This window comes from Staurois parvus, unplaced genomic scaffold, assembly GCF_062004578.1.
Source record: "Staurois parvus isolate SC_StPar_1 unplaced genomic scaffold, SC_StPar_1.0 ptg000031l, whole genome shotgun sequence".
NCBI classification, from domain to species: Eukaryota; Metazoa; Chordata; class Amphibia; order Anura; family Ranidae; genus Staurois; species Staurois parvus.
The window spans coordinates 9,619,081-9,637,872 of NW_028317827.1; the positions used below are offsets into that span (position 1 = coordinate 9,619,081).

The window sequence follows — 18,792 nt, forward strand, 5'->3', positions numbered from 1 at the left end:
TAGAACACCCTCCAGCTGCCTGAATTAGGTAAACTTTTGTAATTTAGAGAACTACATGAGAATGTTAAAAAGCCAGAAAAGACAAAAGTTGAATGAAAGCAAAGAACAGACTGGGATTTCAAAATGAAGATTTAATCCTTAAGAAAGTGCTGGCACAAAAAGGAGTTAAATGGCTGCTGTGATGCCCATGAGCATTTCTGATGCAAGTCTTCTACTAGCAGTGACAAAGCAGTCTTTGTTTTCTGAATCTCTCATAACATAGTCTTATTAACTGTTGCTCTGCTGGTAGATTTCTTATATTTCCACTTCCTGTATTAGGGTGACCACCCTGTTTTATCTACAGTGAAATCTCACAGTTGCGTTGCCACCCCATGGACAGGTTAATCTTAAATGAACATATAGGGGTTGATTTAGTAAGGTCAAATAGACTGTTCACTTTATAATGGAAGTTTCACTTTGCAAGGGCACGTGCCCCAGAGCTGAGTGAATGAAGTGAAGCTCTACTCTGACTTACCTCATCCAATCATCTGCAAGCAAAAATGCATTTTATTTACTTGCACGTGATTGGGTATTCTTTGCAAAGTAAAATTTCACTAAGCTCTCTGGCAAATTCCCATGTAAAGTTCAACTTTCTTTAAAAAGGAACAACATTTTTTCTTTAGTAAACCAACCCCATGGTTTTAAATGGATCTGAAATAGCAAAAAAAAAAATTCAAGCCCAACTCCAGTTGACAATTTTACACAGCTAAAACAACAGATTTTTCTTTTTGAAAAATGGTTTAAACCATGCAAACTAAAGCTAACCACTGGAAGTACCCCCAATGTTATGTATTTTTTCCAACCCTATGACTGCCAGTGTAGGTGAACAAATTAGCCTGTAATAGGGCGTGTAAAAACATTGACTCTCCTGGCAGGATTAACAGGTATTACCATTGTGTTATAGGACATATAGAAACTAATCAGCTTCCAGATTTTATTGTTAAAGCTTAATTGAACAAGCTGAAGTTAGGAGCTTATTGGCTGCCACGCAGAGCTACACCAGATTCTGAGTGCTCTAGTTTTAGTAAATCCCCCCCATATTGTGAATGGGCCCTAATGTGACATACTTAAAACATATTAAAAAGAATAGAGTACCTCTTTAACAAGCTACACAAATATATACGTTTTGTTACATGTTCCTGATGTACTGTCTGCTGCCATTTCTTATGAATTTTTATTTTAAGTCACTTTTGGTAACCATGTATGTCTTTTCTCTTTTTGGTTCGTAGTTTATTCCTATGCCAGTTCTTTATGGAGTCTTTCTCTATATGGGTGCCTCATCACTAAAGGGAATTCAGGTAATGGCAAATAATGACGGGTGATGTATTATAGAATAGACACCGCAGAGCTAGAGCTAGACATTCAACTTTAATTTTAAAGTAAATTCATTACCATTCCTTATTTTTATTTTATTATAGCTTTTTGGCAAATGGACAATGTCTTTACTATTATGGAACTGTGCATTTCAGTTTACGGCAGTTAATTCCATGACTTTGCTGCAAAAATGTGTTGACAGGGAACATACCAACAGGAGAAGAAAGCAGATGTACTTGATGCTCCATGTTGCTTCTCCTTCATTGTCCAATCAGTATATTGTTTAATAGAAAGATGACACCTTTGTATTCCTTAAGGGAGAAGTATGAGGTTAAAAAAAACAATAAAAAAAGCAAACATACATACTCATCTCTATGCTGCAGCATCTTTGTGATGTTGTAGCTGTCCCACGTCAACTCTAAGACCGAGAACTGAGTGATCATATGACCGCTGATTGCTCTGTTCTTTTTTTGAAGAGGTGTTTAGCTTTTAACAATAATGGTCCTCCAGCGGTCACTGAAGTGCTGGGCTGCGGAGGGGGCAGGAGTGGCTGGTTCAGCAGTAAGCTTGGAGGCTGAGCCAGCTGCCTGTCAAGCATCTGGCCAGATCTCGACAATATGGTTGGTATCATTGCAGAGCCTGGACTGGCTCTGCAATGTCAGCCAACAGTGGGGTTTATCCTGTTGTAGGCTGAAAACAAGTCACAGGAGTGCAGAACTAAGTGCACTCCTTAGATCCATAGGAGAAGAAGGGCCAACAGATTTTTGGTCATACGTCTCCTTTAATGCCTTCCAGCCAACAATCTGCCAATAAAGGTCTTCCAACATGGTGCCCCGCTTATGTTCCCCTTTTGAGAACCAACACTTTGTGAGGCTGCTGACTGTTAGTCCCAGCTGCCACGGATAGCTTGGGTCCCCATTGATGATTGACATCATGTGATCTCTATGTTAGCTATGACATAGTGATTACAGCAGACTTGAGACTACTTTGTTAAAAATAGAAACCTTCAGCCTACAGATGAACACTGCCATCTTGAGTTTGTAGAGGCATTTTTAGTGCCATTAGGGTTTATTATAACTGTAATTGTGAAGTATACAAAATATGACAAAATATTGCAAAATACATAGTTGTGCATTTGTTAGCCTAAAAATACACAGCAGGGTTTTAATTAAAATAGTGTACCAAATAAAAGCCCTATAGATATTTAAACATTAATAGCATTTGGTTATGAGAGGGTTAAACATTTTTGATGCTATACATTCCAGTTATCGATCTGTACAACATCAATTGTTTTGTAAGAGCATGCTGATTGGCATTAGGTGCATAGTCTTAGGTTAGTTATAAGTTAAAGGCCAATGGACGTCTGCAAATCAACACAAAGACATTATATTTGCCACCTAAATGGAGTTTTTACATAATTGCCATTTAAACTGTACCACTTTTCTTCACAGTTCTTTGACAGGATATTATTATTTTGGATGCCAGCAAAACACCAGCCAGACTTTATCTATTTGAGGCACGTCCCCCTTCGTAAGGTCCACCTCTTTACCATCCTGCAGCTGACCTGTCTTGTACTGCTGTGGGTAATCAAAGCCTCCAGGGCAGCCATTGTTTTCCCAATGATGGTAAGAATGTGTATGGGCTGACTGTAATTAGAATTGTTTAAACAGAAATTATAATTGTTTGGGGTCATTACTATTTATTTATTATTTATTTTTGGTGTAAACTTTTTTTCTTTTTAAACCGATGTCGAATGGCAGAAGTTGTCATTTTTCATTGCACTTCTGTTTATCAAGTCTACATTATATACACCTAAATTAATGTTAGTCAGCACAAATAAAATAAAATGCCCAAATTGTTGGTAAAATATAAAATATGATGTTGTATTGAGTAAATAGATACCCTATATGTCAAACCTCAAAATGTATGACAGTGAAACAGCAAACATATACAGTATCCAAAATTGTCCATAGGTGAAGCTTTAAAAGCCTTTCTAGCTCAACAATTTAGAGCTCAAAGTCAATGATTTCCCTAGAATTATTTCTGTCACTCTGTCATGTACAGTGATACTGAATATGTATGGTGCAATAGTCATTTCCATGCATGTGCACACACGACACATATTTGTGAATGTATTAACTTTATTGTTAGTCTTCTATGTGTGTGCATAGTACAGGTGACAGTTTCCCTTTAAGAATACATTAGTCGTCTGTTAGACCCCTGACGTCTCATTTGCACTGTGATTGACCACAGACTGTTCTTAATCAACTTCTTCCCCCGCCTAAGAGGCTAGAGATTGTGAGCTCTGAGCTTAGACGTGCTCAGAGCTGAGTGCTTCTGGGTTCATTCTTTCAGAGTAGTTCAATGAGCATACTATGGGTTTTCTACATATAGCATACAACATAGGATGTCTACTTTCTCTCTTTAATTGAAACCATAGTGTCAAAGTCCAAAATAATTGTATCCCACTAAAATGTTAGACAGAAACTGTATAACAGTCCAACAGTTTATGGAATCCTAGCTTGCCCTCATCAATCAAAGTTTGTAGATGGAAGTTTGTCTTTGTGTTGACCAAGACTTGAAATCTAATTAGTGTTTTGATTTGCTTTGTGGCACACATGGTGGCAACTATAACACTTTCCCTTTCTTTCCAGGTATTGGCATTGGTGTTTGTAAGGAAATTAATGGATTTTTTCTTTACTAAACGTGAACTGAGTTGGTTGGATGATCTTATGCCTGAAAGTAAGAAAAAGAAATTGGAAGATGCAGAGAAAGAGGTAATAACATTCAAAATGGTTTGTGTGACCAGAAAATTGAGTGTGATTCTAACAGGTGTGATCCAAAGACAGCTATCACAAATACTTCTGTTTAACTATACCCACATGTGTTTCAGTGTGTTACAATATGTCATAAAGCCTATATCATCACCTATCTGCTCTAATTTGTTCCTGCCTCAAATGGAATAAAGTTTCATAGACAACATCTATGGAAACCTTAGTCCTTGAGCTATCTTAGCTGTCGTTCATTGTGTTGATTTTTAATATTCCAAATTCCCCAATGAAACTTACATTTGCCCTATCATCTTTCAGGAGGAGCAAAGCATGTTGGTGTTGGAAGATGAGGGAACTGTCCAGCTACCGATGGAAGGAAACTGCAGGTAACATGAAAACACAGAACTGCAAACTGTTCCAATTGTGTCAAAGTAACTACTGCATAGTTTTGCATAGTCTGTTCAGTCTTGCACATGTTTTTGCATTTACATTCACTGGTTTCCTCAAGAATATCTACTTATGTTAAACAGCAGAGCACAAGCTGTGACTGACATGCTGTAATTGAGATTATATTACAACAAATATTAGAATGGATATTGAATGATTGTTGGTGGCAGGAGTGGTGGTTGCAGCATCTCAAAAACTAAGATCCGTAGTAGCTTTTCACTTGTTGCTGTGTCTTTAAAGTGCCCCTGTGCTCAGACTGTGGACATTAAAGCACTGAGATTCTTAACAATTAGCATAACAGGGAAACAAAGAAACACAGCACCTCTAAGTGTGTACTGTGAAGGTATTTAATAGAAAGATAAGTAGCAACTCACATCTTAGAATGTAAAAACAGGCTCATGGGTAAGAGGGTGAGACGCCTATAGCCAGATGTTGTGTGACTGATCCAGAGGGGAGATCGATTAAGTCTGCCAGCAGATGGTGCTGTGCATGTGCAACATGGATGGTAAGCCTGGTGGAATTTCCAAGGTGTTCGCGCCAGCAGATGGTGCTGTGCATATGCAGCATATATGGTGAAGCCTGGCAGAGTCTCCAAGATGTCCGGGATCAGCACGTGTGGCATCTGACATAATCAAAGTGCAGATCCCGGACATCTTGGAGACTCTGCCAGGCTTCACCATCTATGCTGCATATGCACAGCACTATCTGCTGGCAGACACCTTGGAGATTCCACCAGGCTTACAGTCCATGCTGCACATGCACAGCACCATCTGCTGGTGGATCTAATTGATCTCCTCTCTGGATCAGACACACAACATCTGGCTATAGACTTCTCACTCTCTTACCCATGAGCCTGTTTTTATATTCTAAGATGTGAATTACTACTTATCTTTCTATTAAATACCTTCACAGTACACACTTAGAGGCGCTGTGTTTCTTTGTTTCACTTCTTTGCAGCTTGCCCTTAGTGCCTACTGGACTACCCTTACCCATGCCCACTTGGAACTCATCAATACATACATGGACTGCCACACCATGCTCCTGTTATCCCTTTTGTATTAACAATTAGCATACAGGCTTTAAAACAAGCCATCTGACTGCTCTAGCTGCTGGTACTGTGCAGTAATTTATTCTCAAAGATTCTTAGAGATCACAATAGAGACTCTAAAGTCAGATTTTAGCTGGAGATAGCTTAGAAACACATACTGTATGTATACATTAGAGGACTGATAGGCTGTCAGGATTTTGGTGTAATAGAAAGCAAGAGGTAAAGAGCTAAGATTTCAGTACCTTTGTTGAACTTTGAAGATTAATTTCTTCAAAATATCTATAGTTACAGTGGTAAATGGGAGCTTGTGTTAAACTACTTTTACTACTTCATCAAAACATATAAATACTTTGCTGTGCATAGTCTGGGCACAGGTTCCTTTTAAATTAGATTTCCAGGAAATATCTTTGAAATATGCAGTGATAATTACATTTACTTCGTTGCTTTCCGAGATACAGTTCTCCTGAAACATAGCCTGGTGGACAGATATATTTTTAGCTGAATACTTGTAGTCCATACACTTTCTACGGCCCTGCTATTTTTTTTTTTCTTAGAATTGGTTACAACATTAGAAGTTTGTTAGGGCCACTTTATGCATCAACTAATTTCATTCATAAAATAGCAGGGAACAGAAGGAGATGGGAAACATTGAGCCAATGGCCTTGCCTAGAGAGCTGCATTCCAAAAGAACAGCATGAAGGTATATGAAATGAGCACATTGCATAGAGATAGGATCCAGCAGTCATGAAATACAACACAGACTGGCCTTTGGTAGAGCAAGTATGAAAGAACTAGAAAAGATCTTCAAAAGTACTGACTTGTCTATATTATATGAAATCATCTGGTATTTGTAATATTTATTTGCAGTAGGGTTCCATTGTTATTGTTGAACAACAAATTCATGTAAATTTTTGATGCTGTATCAATTTAGGCAAAGTAATTATATCTGTTAATGTTCATCAATTTTAAAGCCACAAAACAGAAGGTACTGTTCTTTAATACATACATGGTACAACTAAATTTTTTTTTTTATTGCAATGGATATTCTACCCACTTGAACTGTTTAAACAGTGCTTCCATTAAATCCACAGCAGTGCAGAAAGATAAAAAGCTCTGAATGTATTTGCTTTACAAATTTTAAACTTTATTGTAGTCACCTGATCAAGCAGCAGCTTCTCAGACAGTTAGTTAGGAAAGTTATTCATTTTGTGCATTATTCTGTGTGTTAATTCTGTCTAGAGAGGACCCATCAGTAATAAATATTTCTGATGAAATGGCAAAAACATCAGTGTGGAAGACTCTGCTATTAACCTCAGAAAACACAAAGACTAAGGAATCTTCTTCTAAAAGGTTTTAATTTTTTTCTAAGTAACTTCCTTATTTTTGTATTATTTTGCTAGTGTACAATATACATCACCAGTAGTAAATTTTAGTTTTTATTTTGATTCTGTTAACTGTCACATGTAAAGAACTAGATCGAGAAAACTAAAAAGAGTGGTAAACTTTAAAAAAAAGTTGCTTCACGTAATAGAGCTGCTAGTAACATTCATAAATATAATTTTGATACCTGTCTGAATATGAGATATTAACATCATTTTACAATTTAGTATCACCTGTGAGAAAAGAACCCTTCCTAACCAAACCCATATAGGGCAAATCGACATGTTTGCATATATTTTAACAACAGCATATACTTTAAGCCCTGACATCACTGAGTATTTTAATTTTATTTAGTAATTTTATTTTTGTTAATATTTTGGAAAAATCAACACATTTTTAACATATTATTATAAATCTCAAGAGGTCACAGTTTTGCTTAAAGCTTTATATACAGTTTGGAGAAATATGCTAACATTCTTAATAAAACCTTTACTTATATCAAACAACTCAATTTGTCTGCTATTGAAAACCTTACCTACTCAAAATAATTAAACAGTCCCAAAGTAATATTAAAGCTGAATTCTAGACAAGTCCCAACCTTTAATTCAGCTATGGATTTATTAAAAATTAAATATACTGCAACTAGAATAATTATTTTAATATGCTTATATAATGAAGTCTTTTTTAATGCCCAGTAAAATATGTTCAGATTGGGAGAAGAAACATTAGAACTCTGAGAAAATGCCTCATACTGAAAAAGACAGAGCAGAGTGAGAATCCCTTTAGTGTGCGCTGCTACTTAATGTTCCAATCGCAGGTGTCCGAGACAGAGCTGATGTATTTCAACTGCATGCATAGTTATTTGTCTAAAGTTCAGCTTCAATTTCAGGAGAAAAAAAACAAAAAAATAGTATCAAATTAATAAATAATAATAAGTAATATATAATATAGTATATTAATAATAAAATATAAAAAATCACCAAATAAACTGAGGGAAGAAACAAAACAGGAATTCTATTTTAAAGCTTTTTGGTCTTTATAATAAATAAGCCATTTTGTACAGAGTCAAACATCTGTATTGAAGAAAGCTTTATCCTCTGTAGTATGTTTTTATTATTTAGATGAGGGTCCTTTCACTTTGCATTTTCATTTAAATAACACCTTACTCTTTCAAATATTTATCCATGAATGTTACTAAAAGCTCTTGCATATAAACCAACTTCATTATTTATGTTCACTGGTCTTTTACATTGAAGAAATGTGGCTTGCGCCACACCTTATGCACCTTGAAATTACTTAATTTTTAAAATCACAATTTCATAAACTGCATAAATAAAATGCATTTTAAATTAATTAGCATCATAGCTTGAGTGTCACAACAATCAGTTTGCATTTTTTGGAAAATTACCATTAATAGATATTGTCTGACTGTTCTTTACTTGTGATGAAATTCATCTAGATGCTTATTTAGTCGTTTGGTACACCAATCCCAGAGATGCTCTAAGTAGCCACATCAACCAAATATCTGCTTTCATCTTAAATACTACACAGTATCGTTTACCACTAAGCCTGTTTGGCTGCTATTGGCCATAGGAATCTGGGCTTATTGGTTCTGACATTGAAATAGACACGTTAATTTACAAATTTCAGTAGTGTCTGTGTTTTTTTTTTCAGTTTTATCCATTGTTGTCCATTGTTTCTGTGCAATCAAAGAATTTTCTTTGGCCTATATTTGGTGTTATATACAGGCAAACAGGAGCAAACTTCAGTATTAGAAAATTACATTTTCCATTAGGTGTTGCTGAAGACCAAATACTTACTGTGCTGGATTTTGGTGAATTGTACATTAGCTCAGGCTTAGATTATTTAAATTTTATTCTATTGTAAATCGAGTATGAAAAATAAATTGTGTTACTTTTTTTACAAACCTAGTTGTGATGTCTGCATTGCAGTGACCCTGTATCGTCTAATAGTGTTACAACTCATTTACTAGAAAAATTATTCTAAACCTAGCCTGTGTTTAGTGTAACTACTACCAAATCAGGACCAGTGGAAAGTTAGAATTCCACTGACCTGATCTGATATTTTAGACAAAGACAGACCTACTTATTTGGTGCAATTTTTTTTTTAAGTTTTGTAATAGTAAGGATTAGTTAAAACTCCTGTCAAGTTTTTCTTTCCCTGTCTGTTTCCCAATTTAGGAGATTTTCCTTTACTTCCTCAAGACACAACAGGAATTGAGAGATAATCTCGTTAAAGAAAGGGAAATCTTATGTCAAACAGTTGTCAGTTAAACTGTCTCCATTGGAAGGTTCCCCTCTATTACTGTTCCAGTTGCAACTTAAAATGTTACATTTTTCCATCACTTTTGGGTTGTTCTACTAAAGGCAAATAGGTTTTTCAAGGGGAGTTGCCCTTTGCATGAGAATTAGCCCCAGAAGTGAATGTGGTGAATGCCCAATCAAGTGTAAGGTAAAAAAAAACAGCAATTTTGCTTGATCATGATTGGATGACAGAAGTAATCAGAACTTCACCTCATGCACTAAGCTCTGGGGAACATTTCTTTGCAAAGTGCAACTTACCTTGTGAACAGTCTGTTTGCCTATAGTAAATGAATCCTTTTGAAATAGTTATGGTAAATCTTCCTAGTGATACAGATGGCAATGTAAACCTTAAAATGGATTATACACATCAAAATATATGAGGGCATCACAAGGTTTGAGCAGTACAATTACAGTTTATTAGTTGCAAAGCTTAGAAAGTTACAGTGCATTTCAAGGGTACAAAATAGCTCAATTCATCAGCACTTCCAGTGTAATAAATAAACTTTCAGTCAATATTGTATATAATTGGGTAGAATGAGATACTAAAAAGTAAATGTAATATTAAAATTCCAAATTTGATAACCTAAGCATCTTATGTAAAAATCTTTAGCAAGATATAAATAAGTCTAAACACTAAATAATTATTACTTCTCTAAAATGACAAACCATATATATGTGTATGTATAAATAAATAAATAAAAAGAATAGTATAACTGGTAGGAAATAAATGCAGAAGACTCTTTTGTCCTAAAATAAATCGTAAAAAGTTTCTCAAACAAAAAAAGTGTGTGTGTGTGTGTGTGTGTGTGTGTGTGTATATATATATATATATATATACACCTATATATATATATATATATATATATATATATATATATATATATATATATATATATATATACACACACAAACTTTTATTTTTTTCGTTTGAGAAACATTTTACAATTTTTTTTTAGGACGAAAAGAGTCTTTGCATTTATTTCCTACCAGTAATAATATTCTTTTTATTTATATATATATATATATATATATACATATATATATATACACACACATACATACACAATGCTCAACATAAATGAGTACTCCTCAACAGATTTGTCAGAAAACCTTCACTTTCTTTTCAGAGTCAACATTTTTCATGGGACACTATACTACAAAATACTCCCACAAATGTCAGCCATTGATTGCAAACAAGATTTGTTAATTTGCACACACAAAAAAAGTATTTTTCCTAACAAATTCATTCATTCCGTGTTGCAAAAATGAATACACCCCAATGAAAGTCTTAGGAGCAAAGATAACGTTTAGACAACAAATTCCTAATTAACAAGATTTCAACTACAGGTGGTCTAAATATTCATTAAACAAGTGTCCAGCCCACTGCTGATTATAAAAGGGCGTTACTTAACAAAGAAAATGGCACCACATGTATGTGAGTATAACCTGCGCAGAGGACTGATCAATCAGACTGGCTGCTGCTAGCAAAATCACAAATTTGTGAGTGGAAACATAAAATTGCTGTGCTGCCTCTACCAAAAAATACTTTAAATAAATAAACTCCCTACTACATAAAGGACCCCTACAAATGTGCATGCATATACTACAATATCCTGTGGGCTGACAATTATATCCCTCCTCTCCAGTGGCTAAATCATAAATAAACCAATATGTCAATTCAAGGTGCTTAAAAGACATTAGTGTTAAAAATAGCACATATACAATGCCATCAAACTGTGTATACAGTGAAATTGTATAAAACTATATACATATATATATATATATATATATATATATATATATATATATATATATATATATATATATATATATATATTAAAGTCCCAATAATTCTGCAAACTTATGAAAGTTCCAAAAAAAATCCCAAAGAAACCCCTATTCTTGCTGTCAACAATGGCACCACATGGAAGAGAATAATTTCTTTAAACAAGAATGGTGAAGGCTACAAGGAGATCAGCAAAGCTTTACTTATCTGTCAGAATACTGTAGCATAAGTAATACAAAAAATGTAACAAAGATGGAACTGCAACCATCTCACAGACATCTAGGTCATCCATTTAAATTAACACCTCAACAGGAGCGTCTTCTGATGAGAAGGGTTGAAGAAAATTGCCATGCAACTTCACTGCAGTTATCTAAAGAAGTATAAACTGGGGTGATTGTTTCCCATAACACATTACGGCATACACTGCAGAGGAATGGCATGCACGGGTGTCGTCTACGAAGGAAGCCTCTCCTAAAGCCCTCTCCTAAAGTCCATGTAGAATTTGCCAGGGCTCATGCTGAAAAAGAAGCAGACTAAGGTGAGGAGTACAAAGAAAAATGCATGGTGCCTACAGTGAAACATGGTGGTGGCACTGTCCTTCTGCGTGCCTGCATGAGTGCTGCTGGTGTCAGAGAGCTGCATTTCATTGATGGTATCATGAATTCACAGATGTACTGCTTTGTATTGAAAGAGAAGATGCTACCATCACTCCGTGCCCTTGTTCGTTGTGCACTTTTTCAACATGACAATGATCCAAAGCACACATCTACGGCCACTGTTGCATTTCTGAAGAAGAACAGGGTGAAAGTGATTCAGTGGCCAAGTATGTCTCCTGGTCTGTTCAGCATCAATCTCTCTCTTAAAGAAAGGAAAAAGATGTTTCAACATGTCGCCAACTTACCAATCATGGAGGTCATACAAAATGCTAGATGTAGTTTTTGTTGTGGGGTGTATTCATTTTTTGCATTAACTAATTTCAGTAAAACTGAACATCTTGTAATCTAAGTTATATTATTAACCTTACTGTCATGTATGAGCTAAACAAATATTCTATAAAACTCATTGATATTGATTAAAATCCTACTTTTCAAACAGGGTGTACTCATTTTTGCTGAGTACTGTGTATGTATATATATATATATATATATATATATATATATATATATACCAAGATTTCTGTAAAAACTTGACTGGAGTTCTAATCTTTCCTTGCCAAAATAAAAAAAAAAGTTCACTTTGAATACCCAGATATGCAAGGAAAATTAAAAAAAAATTACTAACATTTTCTGAATGAGGGGAATGCAGTGTCATCTTTTTTTAGCATTTACTTTGCTAACTGAACAGTTTGTATTTCTTTAGTAAATCAACCCGTGTGTGGCTCATATCCTATTTCAACTGTTCTTTAAAGGAGAAGTTTAGGTTTGTAAAAAAAAAACAAACAAAAAAACCCCTTCAAACTCTCCTCTATGCTGCAGTATTTGTGTGATGCTACAGCTGTCCCTTATCGGCTCTAAGACTTGTCATACAATATGCGATTTACATTACTTCAACCACGGAAAGGAAGAAACGAAAGAAAATTGCCCAATTCCCACATCATCACAGTCAGTGTTGATGGGGAATCCCTCCTCCAGTACTAATGTGTTCTGCTGGCGGGGAGCCTACCCCACTGGCTGAAAACAATGATCACTGCCCGCAGCTATAGCTGGCATGAACGCATAAAAAAACACCCGACAGGCTGGTTATGCTGAAGTCAATCGATAGATTAACTTCAGTACAACCAGTCTGCTCAAAAATGGATTGAAATTCAGCCGCTTCCTGATGACCCGGCCAAATTTTGATCCATCTATGGTAAGCTTATGTCTGTTCTGAGTGGAGAGCAGTGACTGTCAGTCACTGTTCTCTGCTTTGTTAGTCCAGAGCAAGTGAAGGGGCAGGTGCAGATGGACAGTGGACTAAGAGGCTGGGCCAGCTGTCAATCAGGCAACTGAGTGAATCCCTACAATATTGTCCAGTCCTTCCAGAGCCTGCAGCAGCTCTGCCCTATCAACTGATAGCATGCAATAGCCCACTATCAGCTGATTCTGGCTCACAGGAGAGCAAAAGTTAGTATCCTCCTGTGACCCACATGAGAAGTATGGCCAAAATAGCTTGCCTAACTTCTCCTTTATCAGTTAGGCAGAATCATTGTAGTAACCTATCTATAGTATCTACTGTAGTATCTACTCTGGATATCTACTGTAGGATACTGTAGTATCCCTGTAGTATCTACTCTGCCTCTAGAGCTTATGTTTTCATTAAAATCACAAAAAAGGAAGAGTGAGCATGTACAAATTTGAAAGCCATATAAAAATGACTAAGTGCCCATTCACACAATGTTGAATTACAATTTGTGGTCACTTTGAATAAACTTCAGTGCAGAAACAGACACTTGTTTTTTTCACTGTAGTACATCATACTGCAAATTCTGCTTTGTAGTGAAGTGCAGATGACACAATTGCATTATGTAGATGTGAGTAATGCAGGTGCATTTTGTACATGGAACTACAGTGTTCATACTACCAGTTATGAACCACTTCACACATTAAAAAAGTCCTCCCTAAGAGGAGACATGATAAGTTTTTGACTTTCCTGATTTCTGGGATAAGCCCTATCCAACAGGCATTAATGCAATGAGAGCATTTCATTAGTCATCAAGAAATATGTTTACCTAAAAGCCTCCTTTTGTGTGCTCCTTTGAATTTGGTTTTGCATTCTTCCTACGGAATTGACATCCTAACTTCTGGGCTATGCTCTGCTGATCTATCTGTATTGTGGTTCCATAACATTTTCCCTAAAGAATATCCAAACCTAAGAACAAAAATGTAATATTTTGCAGCTTATCAGTCCCTAGATGTGGTTGCTGCATTAGGATATTTCCTCTTTATTTTCACCTGATTATCCTGCCAGTAAAAGATTTCCTGTCCTAGGGCAACAACATCTACCCACGATGTATGGAGGAGCAGGTTGTCACCCTAGGCTGCTTTCCTGGTCTTGGATTACAAACAGCTCCTCATTTTCATCATCTGTTAGATACAGAGAAGGCGTTCTGTAGTTGACAAAAGATAGCTGGAAAAGCTGGTAACATTATTTGAGATTTCAGCTTAGTCCACAGGATGCTACAAGGACACTGGATATCTGTCAGGATCCACAGCTAATTATTTAACTTCCAGAAAATGTAGTTGGCTTGAAATAAAAAACAAATACAGCCACCACATGCAAGGACTGGTAAGCTGCAATATATTACATTTTTGTTCTTGGGTTTAGATATTCTTTACAGACAATGTTATGGAAAACAGATTACAAAAAGATAGGCAGAAGACAGCCCAGAAGTCAAGAAGTCAAATACCTAGGACCAAAGTGAACTCAAATCAGAGGGTTTTCTTGCTTCACTTTAAACAAACCTCATACTTGAAGTTCTTGTTGCAGAAAGGATGCTGTTAAAAAAAGAAAAAAAACATTATTGTGTATAATTAATAAGTACTGTTCTTAATTACAAAGAAGTAAGCAATACGTCTGCTCAGGTTTATAAGTAATTTGAAAATTTGGATTGCCAGAGTTTGCGACCAAACAGTTCATGACACTACAAAAGCACCAAAGCATCATATAATAAAAACATTATTAGGAGGTGAAAAAGACCTAAAGTGCTAAAGGCTAGTCTAACAAGCAATCCTGTGTTTACTTCAGACACTATGAGGGTTTATTTACTAAAAGAATAGAGCATCATCACTTAATTTAGTAAATAATGTGCAGCGGGGTTCACCTATATCCTCCAATCATGTGCTAGCAAAAAATTATTTTTCCAAAATTCCATGTGCCCATGATTGAGTATTCATAGCTACACCAAATCTAATAAACTAAAAGTGCAAGTTCACCGGTCTTCATGTTACATACCTCAGTTTGTGATGAGCTGTCAGTGGCCACATAACAGGTACATCTGGGACAGATCAGAGCGATGCTCTTTCCTGACACTCACCAACTAGAATTGCTTGGATCTTTCCCAGAAGCACTGCAGAAAGAAGAGGGAGAAGAGCGGGGATTTTGAATCCCCACACCGCCACATTGACATCTCATCACCCTTGGAGGCACGTAAAGCAGGACCGGAGGGGTTGGGGTTGTACGGTGTTAGTTCACCTTTTCATTTTTTTCTGAACAAGAGAACTAACCCTTTAAGTGAACACACCTTGCAAAGTTAACAACCTCTACTCATTTAAGAAATTAATCCCACCCAATCAAAGGTAACAGTTTATTTTCTCTAAACATGATTGGAAGTCTGATGTGAACCCAAGGTAACTGGTCTAGAAAATCCCTCAGTTTTTTCAGCTTGGTGTCATCTGTTTTAGTCATTTTATAAATTCCAGCACAAGTAAAACACCATTGAATTTAATATGTTGCATATTACATTTCTGTCATAAGCTCCCCTTCCTAATCACTGTACGAGCTGATCCCTAAAGGTAAGATCACTGGTCACATGCATCTAAATATAACACTTGTTTACTAATTTACCTCTTGGATGTCCACATAGTCTGACATTTGTAACTGCATACTACAGCATGCTTTGCAGGCCGCTCAGCAATTTTTCTATTTGGGAAAACAAAATGGAAATAAAAACAGACTTTTATAGTAAGTGTTGGCACACAAAATGGATTGCATTTATTGTATTAGTCGCTCTGAAACAAAAGTGCATATCACTGCGTAGGCTTTTATCTATTTTTTGATCAAGAGCACTATCTTCTGTAACCCTTTCGTGAGCAGAGGTCATTCAATTCTAGATGTCCAGGCCAAATTTGGAATCATCAAACATTGTTTAATACTATAATAGAGAGAGAGAGAAAGTGAGTGAATTTTCTTTTTTTTTACATTGATTTCTTTTTTTTTTTTTAATGCAGTAATCATATCTGACAAGCAGAATACTAAAATGCTTTGTGCAGATCTGTTTCTGTAATGTTCTTTCATTCATAGTTTAACTTCATTGCTCCTGCTTACCAGAATTAGTTGTCCACTCACAATAAAGAATCTTTTTTTATACATTGAAATGAACAGCATCAAGTGTTTTGATAGAGGAACTACAGGTTTGGTACTTCAGAGTGTGCCATCGAAAGTAGTTAGTGCCACCCACTTAAAACATGTGTTTTTGTAAGACATTTCTGCCCTTTTTAGCACAAAATTACAGATTTAATTCTATTTGCTTTCCATTTTGTTATCCCAAAATTTTGCTTTCAAAGAGTATTTTTATTTTCTATTTTTTTTTTATTTTTATTTTCTTAGCAGTAGCAACACAGTCTGCTGGTAGTCTGAGGGTTAGATAGACATTTAAATTGCTTTGCAACTGCCCTTTGGTTTTGTTAATAATAATAATAATAATAATAATAATAATGATAAATAATATATGCCCTTACACTTTTGTCAGCTTTATTGATATTAGATGGAAGTCAAAATGCTGTACACAAATGTTAAATACTTTAGCAAAGTTGTGTATCAGTCACTGGCACTTTTTAAAGCTATGTGGTATGAGAAAACCAGCAGGAGCTTGGAATAACTGTTCCTATGTTTTCTCTATATGTGTGTTTGGGAATGGTTCAGAAGGGAATAGTCCTTTGTACAGCAGTATCAGTTTTGACCAAGTCCATTGGCCCTAGCCACCTACTTGTGAGGTTCCTAGTCAGTGCAACCAGTTTGTAGTTCTAAAGTCTACAGTAACCTGGCTTTACTTGATATCACAACTACTCCAAGTAGTATATATTAATCCTCTCAAAATTCTAATAAATAATTTTTTTTTCTCTTTCAAATCGTTACTGCTTAATTATGACTGTGGCTAGCTGGGTAGGAAGTGAGGGGAAATACACCCAACAGGGACACAGAAAGTAGTTAAAACCTAGCAAATAAAAGTAAAATTTTTCCATTCATACAAAACGTAAATTAAACGTGTACTCTATTTTAAAATGTAAATGAGTAATTACTGCATTATGCAAAGGAACAATTGAGTACTGTCCGTGATACTTTTTTTATTTGCACTAACATACAATTTTGAGGACAAGCTTTCGAGGAATGTCCCCTTCTTCAGGTCTAAGCAGTAGTACCTGAAGAAGGGGACATTCCCCGAAAGCTTGTCCTCAAAATTGTATGTTAGTGCAAATAAAAAGTATCACGGACAGTACTCAATTGTTTCTGCCGCAAATACACTAATACGGCTACAATCACCTCATGCATTATGCAAAAAAATCTATTCTGTGACCTTTGCTAATGTAAGCTTCCTTCTCACTGGGGCATAACTTTCCCTGACCTCGCCTGCTGCTACCGTCTTGTCCAATGAGATTGCCCATGCTGGCCACTGAAGCAGTGGACATTGGAATGACAATTGGCAGAGCTTAGCTGTGAAACAAGGGTAAACTAGGCCCCTGAAACAAAGAGAAACTAAATCAGAAAAGGGCGCACAAGAAACTTTTTTTGTGGCATAAAACAATTTTTAAGTTTAAAGTAAAATATGGGTTCACTTTAAAACAAATGACTTGGTTGAAATCTATTTTATTGAGCAATAAAAAGAAGGCATTAGGAAAAAGAAAAATATCTTCATAACTCCTTTTGTCTACAAAAGCAGCTAACAAATCTTTAGGCTGTATAGCAAAGACACATAATTAATGAACTCTATAGTTGAGTCAGCATTTATATGACTGAAATTAACATGGTCTGAGGAGGACCTTGGGTGGGACTGGGAGGTACATCTTAAAGTTGCTCTAATTCGAGAATTCATGATGTTGAGAAGTACTAATAATTTATTTTCCATCTTATTTTTTCTTGTATTAGATTAATTATCTTGTATTAAACATTGGCTTTTTATTTTTGAATTTAAAAAGTCACATTTCCACAGAACAACTCCAGATAGTATTTCATGCAGTTTAATATTTCTAATTGTCAGCTCATGTGAACCTGGTGCATTGTTGAAATTTTGCTTTGTTGGGTGTAGCGTATTAGGTCATCTTCTAATAAAAATAAAATAATTGTTTTAGTTCTCTATTACATCTAACCAATTAGAGTATTACATCTAATTTCTTAATGAACCAAACCAATTTAAACATCTCAAGGCACCTGTTTAAAGCATATGTAAACCCAAGAACAAAAATATAATACATTGCAGTTTACCAGTCCTTAGATGTGGTGGCTGCATGTGTGTTTGTTTACTCATTTTACTATAGCTATAGAGGACCAGCATTGTCACCCCTGGACTACAGAACACCCCATTCTCCTTTCCTCATAAAAAAGGGGAGCTGTTTTTAGTCCACAGACATAGCTGGGAATAATGTCAATTGGTAAGAGTGCAGCACTTAAGCATACAAGATTTTTGGCAATACCATTGGATATTTTTATGTACTTATCCAACAGATAAATATACCACTGAAAGTGTTATGTTATAACAGACCAAAAAGGATAAAATACGATAAGCTTGTTGTTAGGGTTTACATACACTTTAATTTCTCCAACTAAAAAATTGCTGTGCATTAGTCTGTGATAATTCAGTTTGGAATAATATACAGATTATATCCAGCTTGCTTCTTGAATATGCAATTTAACATATCTGTGTGCATGCATGCCTGCTAAAGCTGTATTAAAGAAATTTCATTTTTGCTCAATATGCTTACAATTCTTTCT

The 18,792-nt window shown here is 35.6% G+C and overlaps 1 protein-coding gene across 4 annotated transcripts in view; it reads left to right on the forward strand.

Annotated features, from left to right (window-relative positions):
* Positions 1–18,792, forward strand: part of SLC4A10 (solute carrier family 4 member 10) — a 300,201-nt gene that overhangs the window by 268,470 nt on the left and 12,939 nt on the right. For 3 of the 4 annotated variants that reach the window (XM_089660009.1, XM_089660018.1, XM_089660021.1), the window contains exons 20-24: positions 1,269–1,337; positions 2,805–2,978; positions 4,008–4,130; positions 4,443–4,510; positions 6,859–6,969. In XM_089660009.1, coding sequence (XP_089516135.1) covers positions 1,269–1,337; positions 2,805–2,978; positions 4,008–4,130; positions 4,443–4,510; positions 6,859–6,969 — 545 coding nt within the window. Of the gene's footprint in view, positions 1–1,268; positions 1,338–2,804; positions 2,979–4,007; positions 4,131–4,442; positions 4,511–6,858; positions 6,970–15,561; positions 15,600–18,792 lie in introns of all 4 variants that reach the window. The other variant, XM_089660029.1, reaches the window with a different exon arrangement.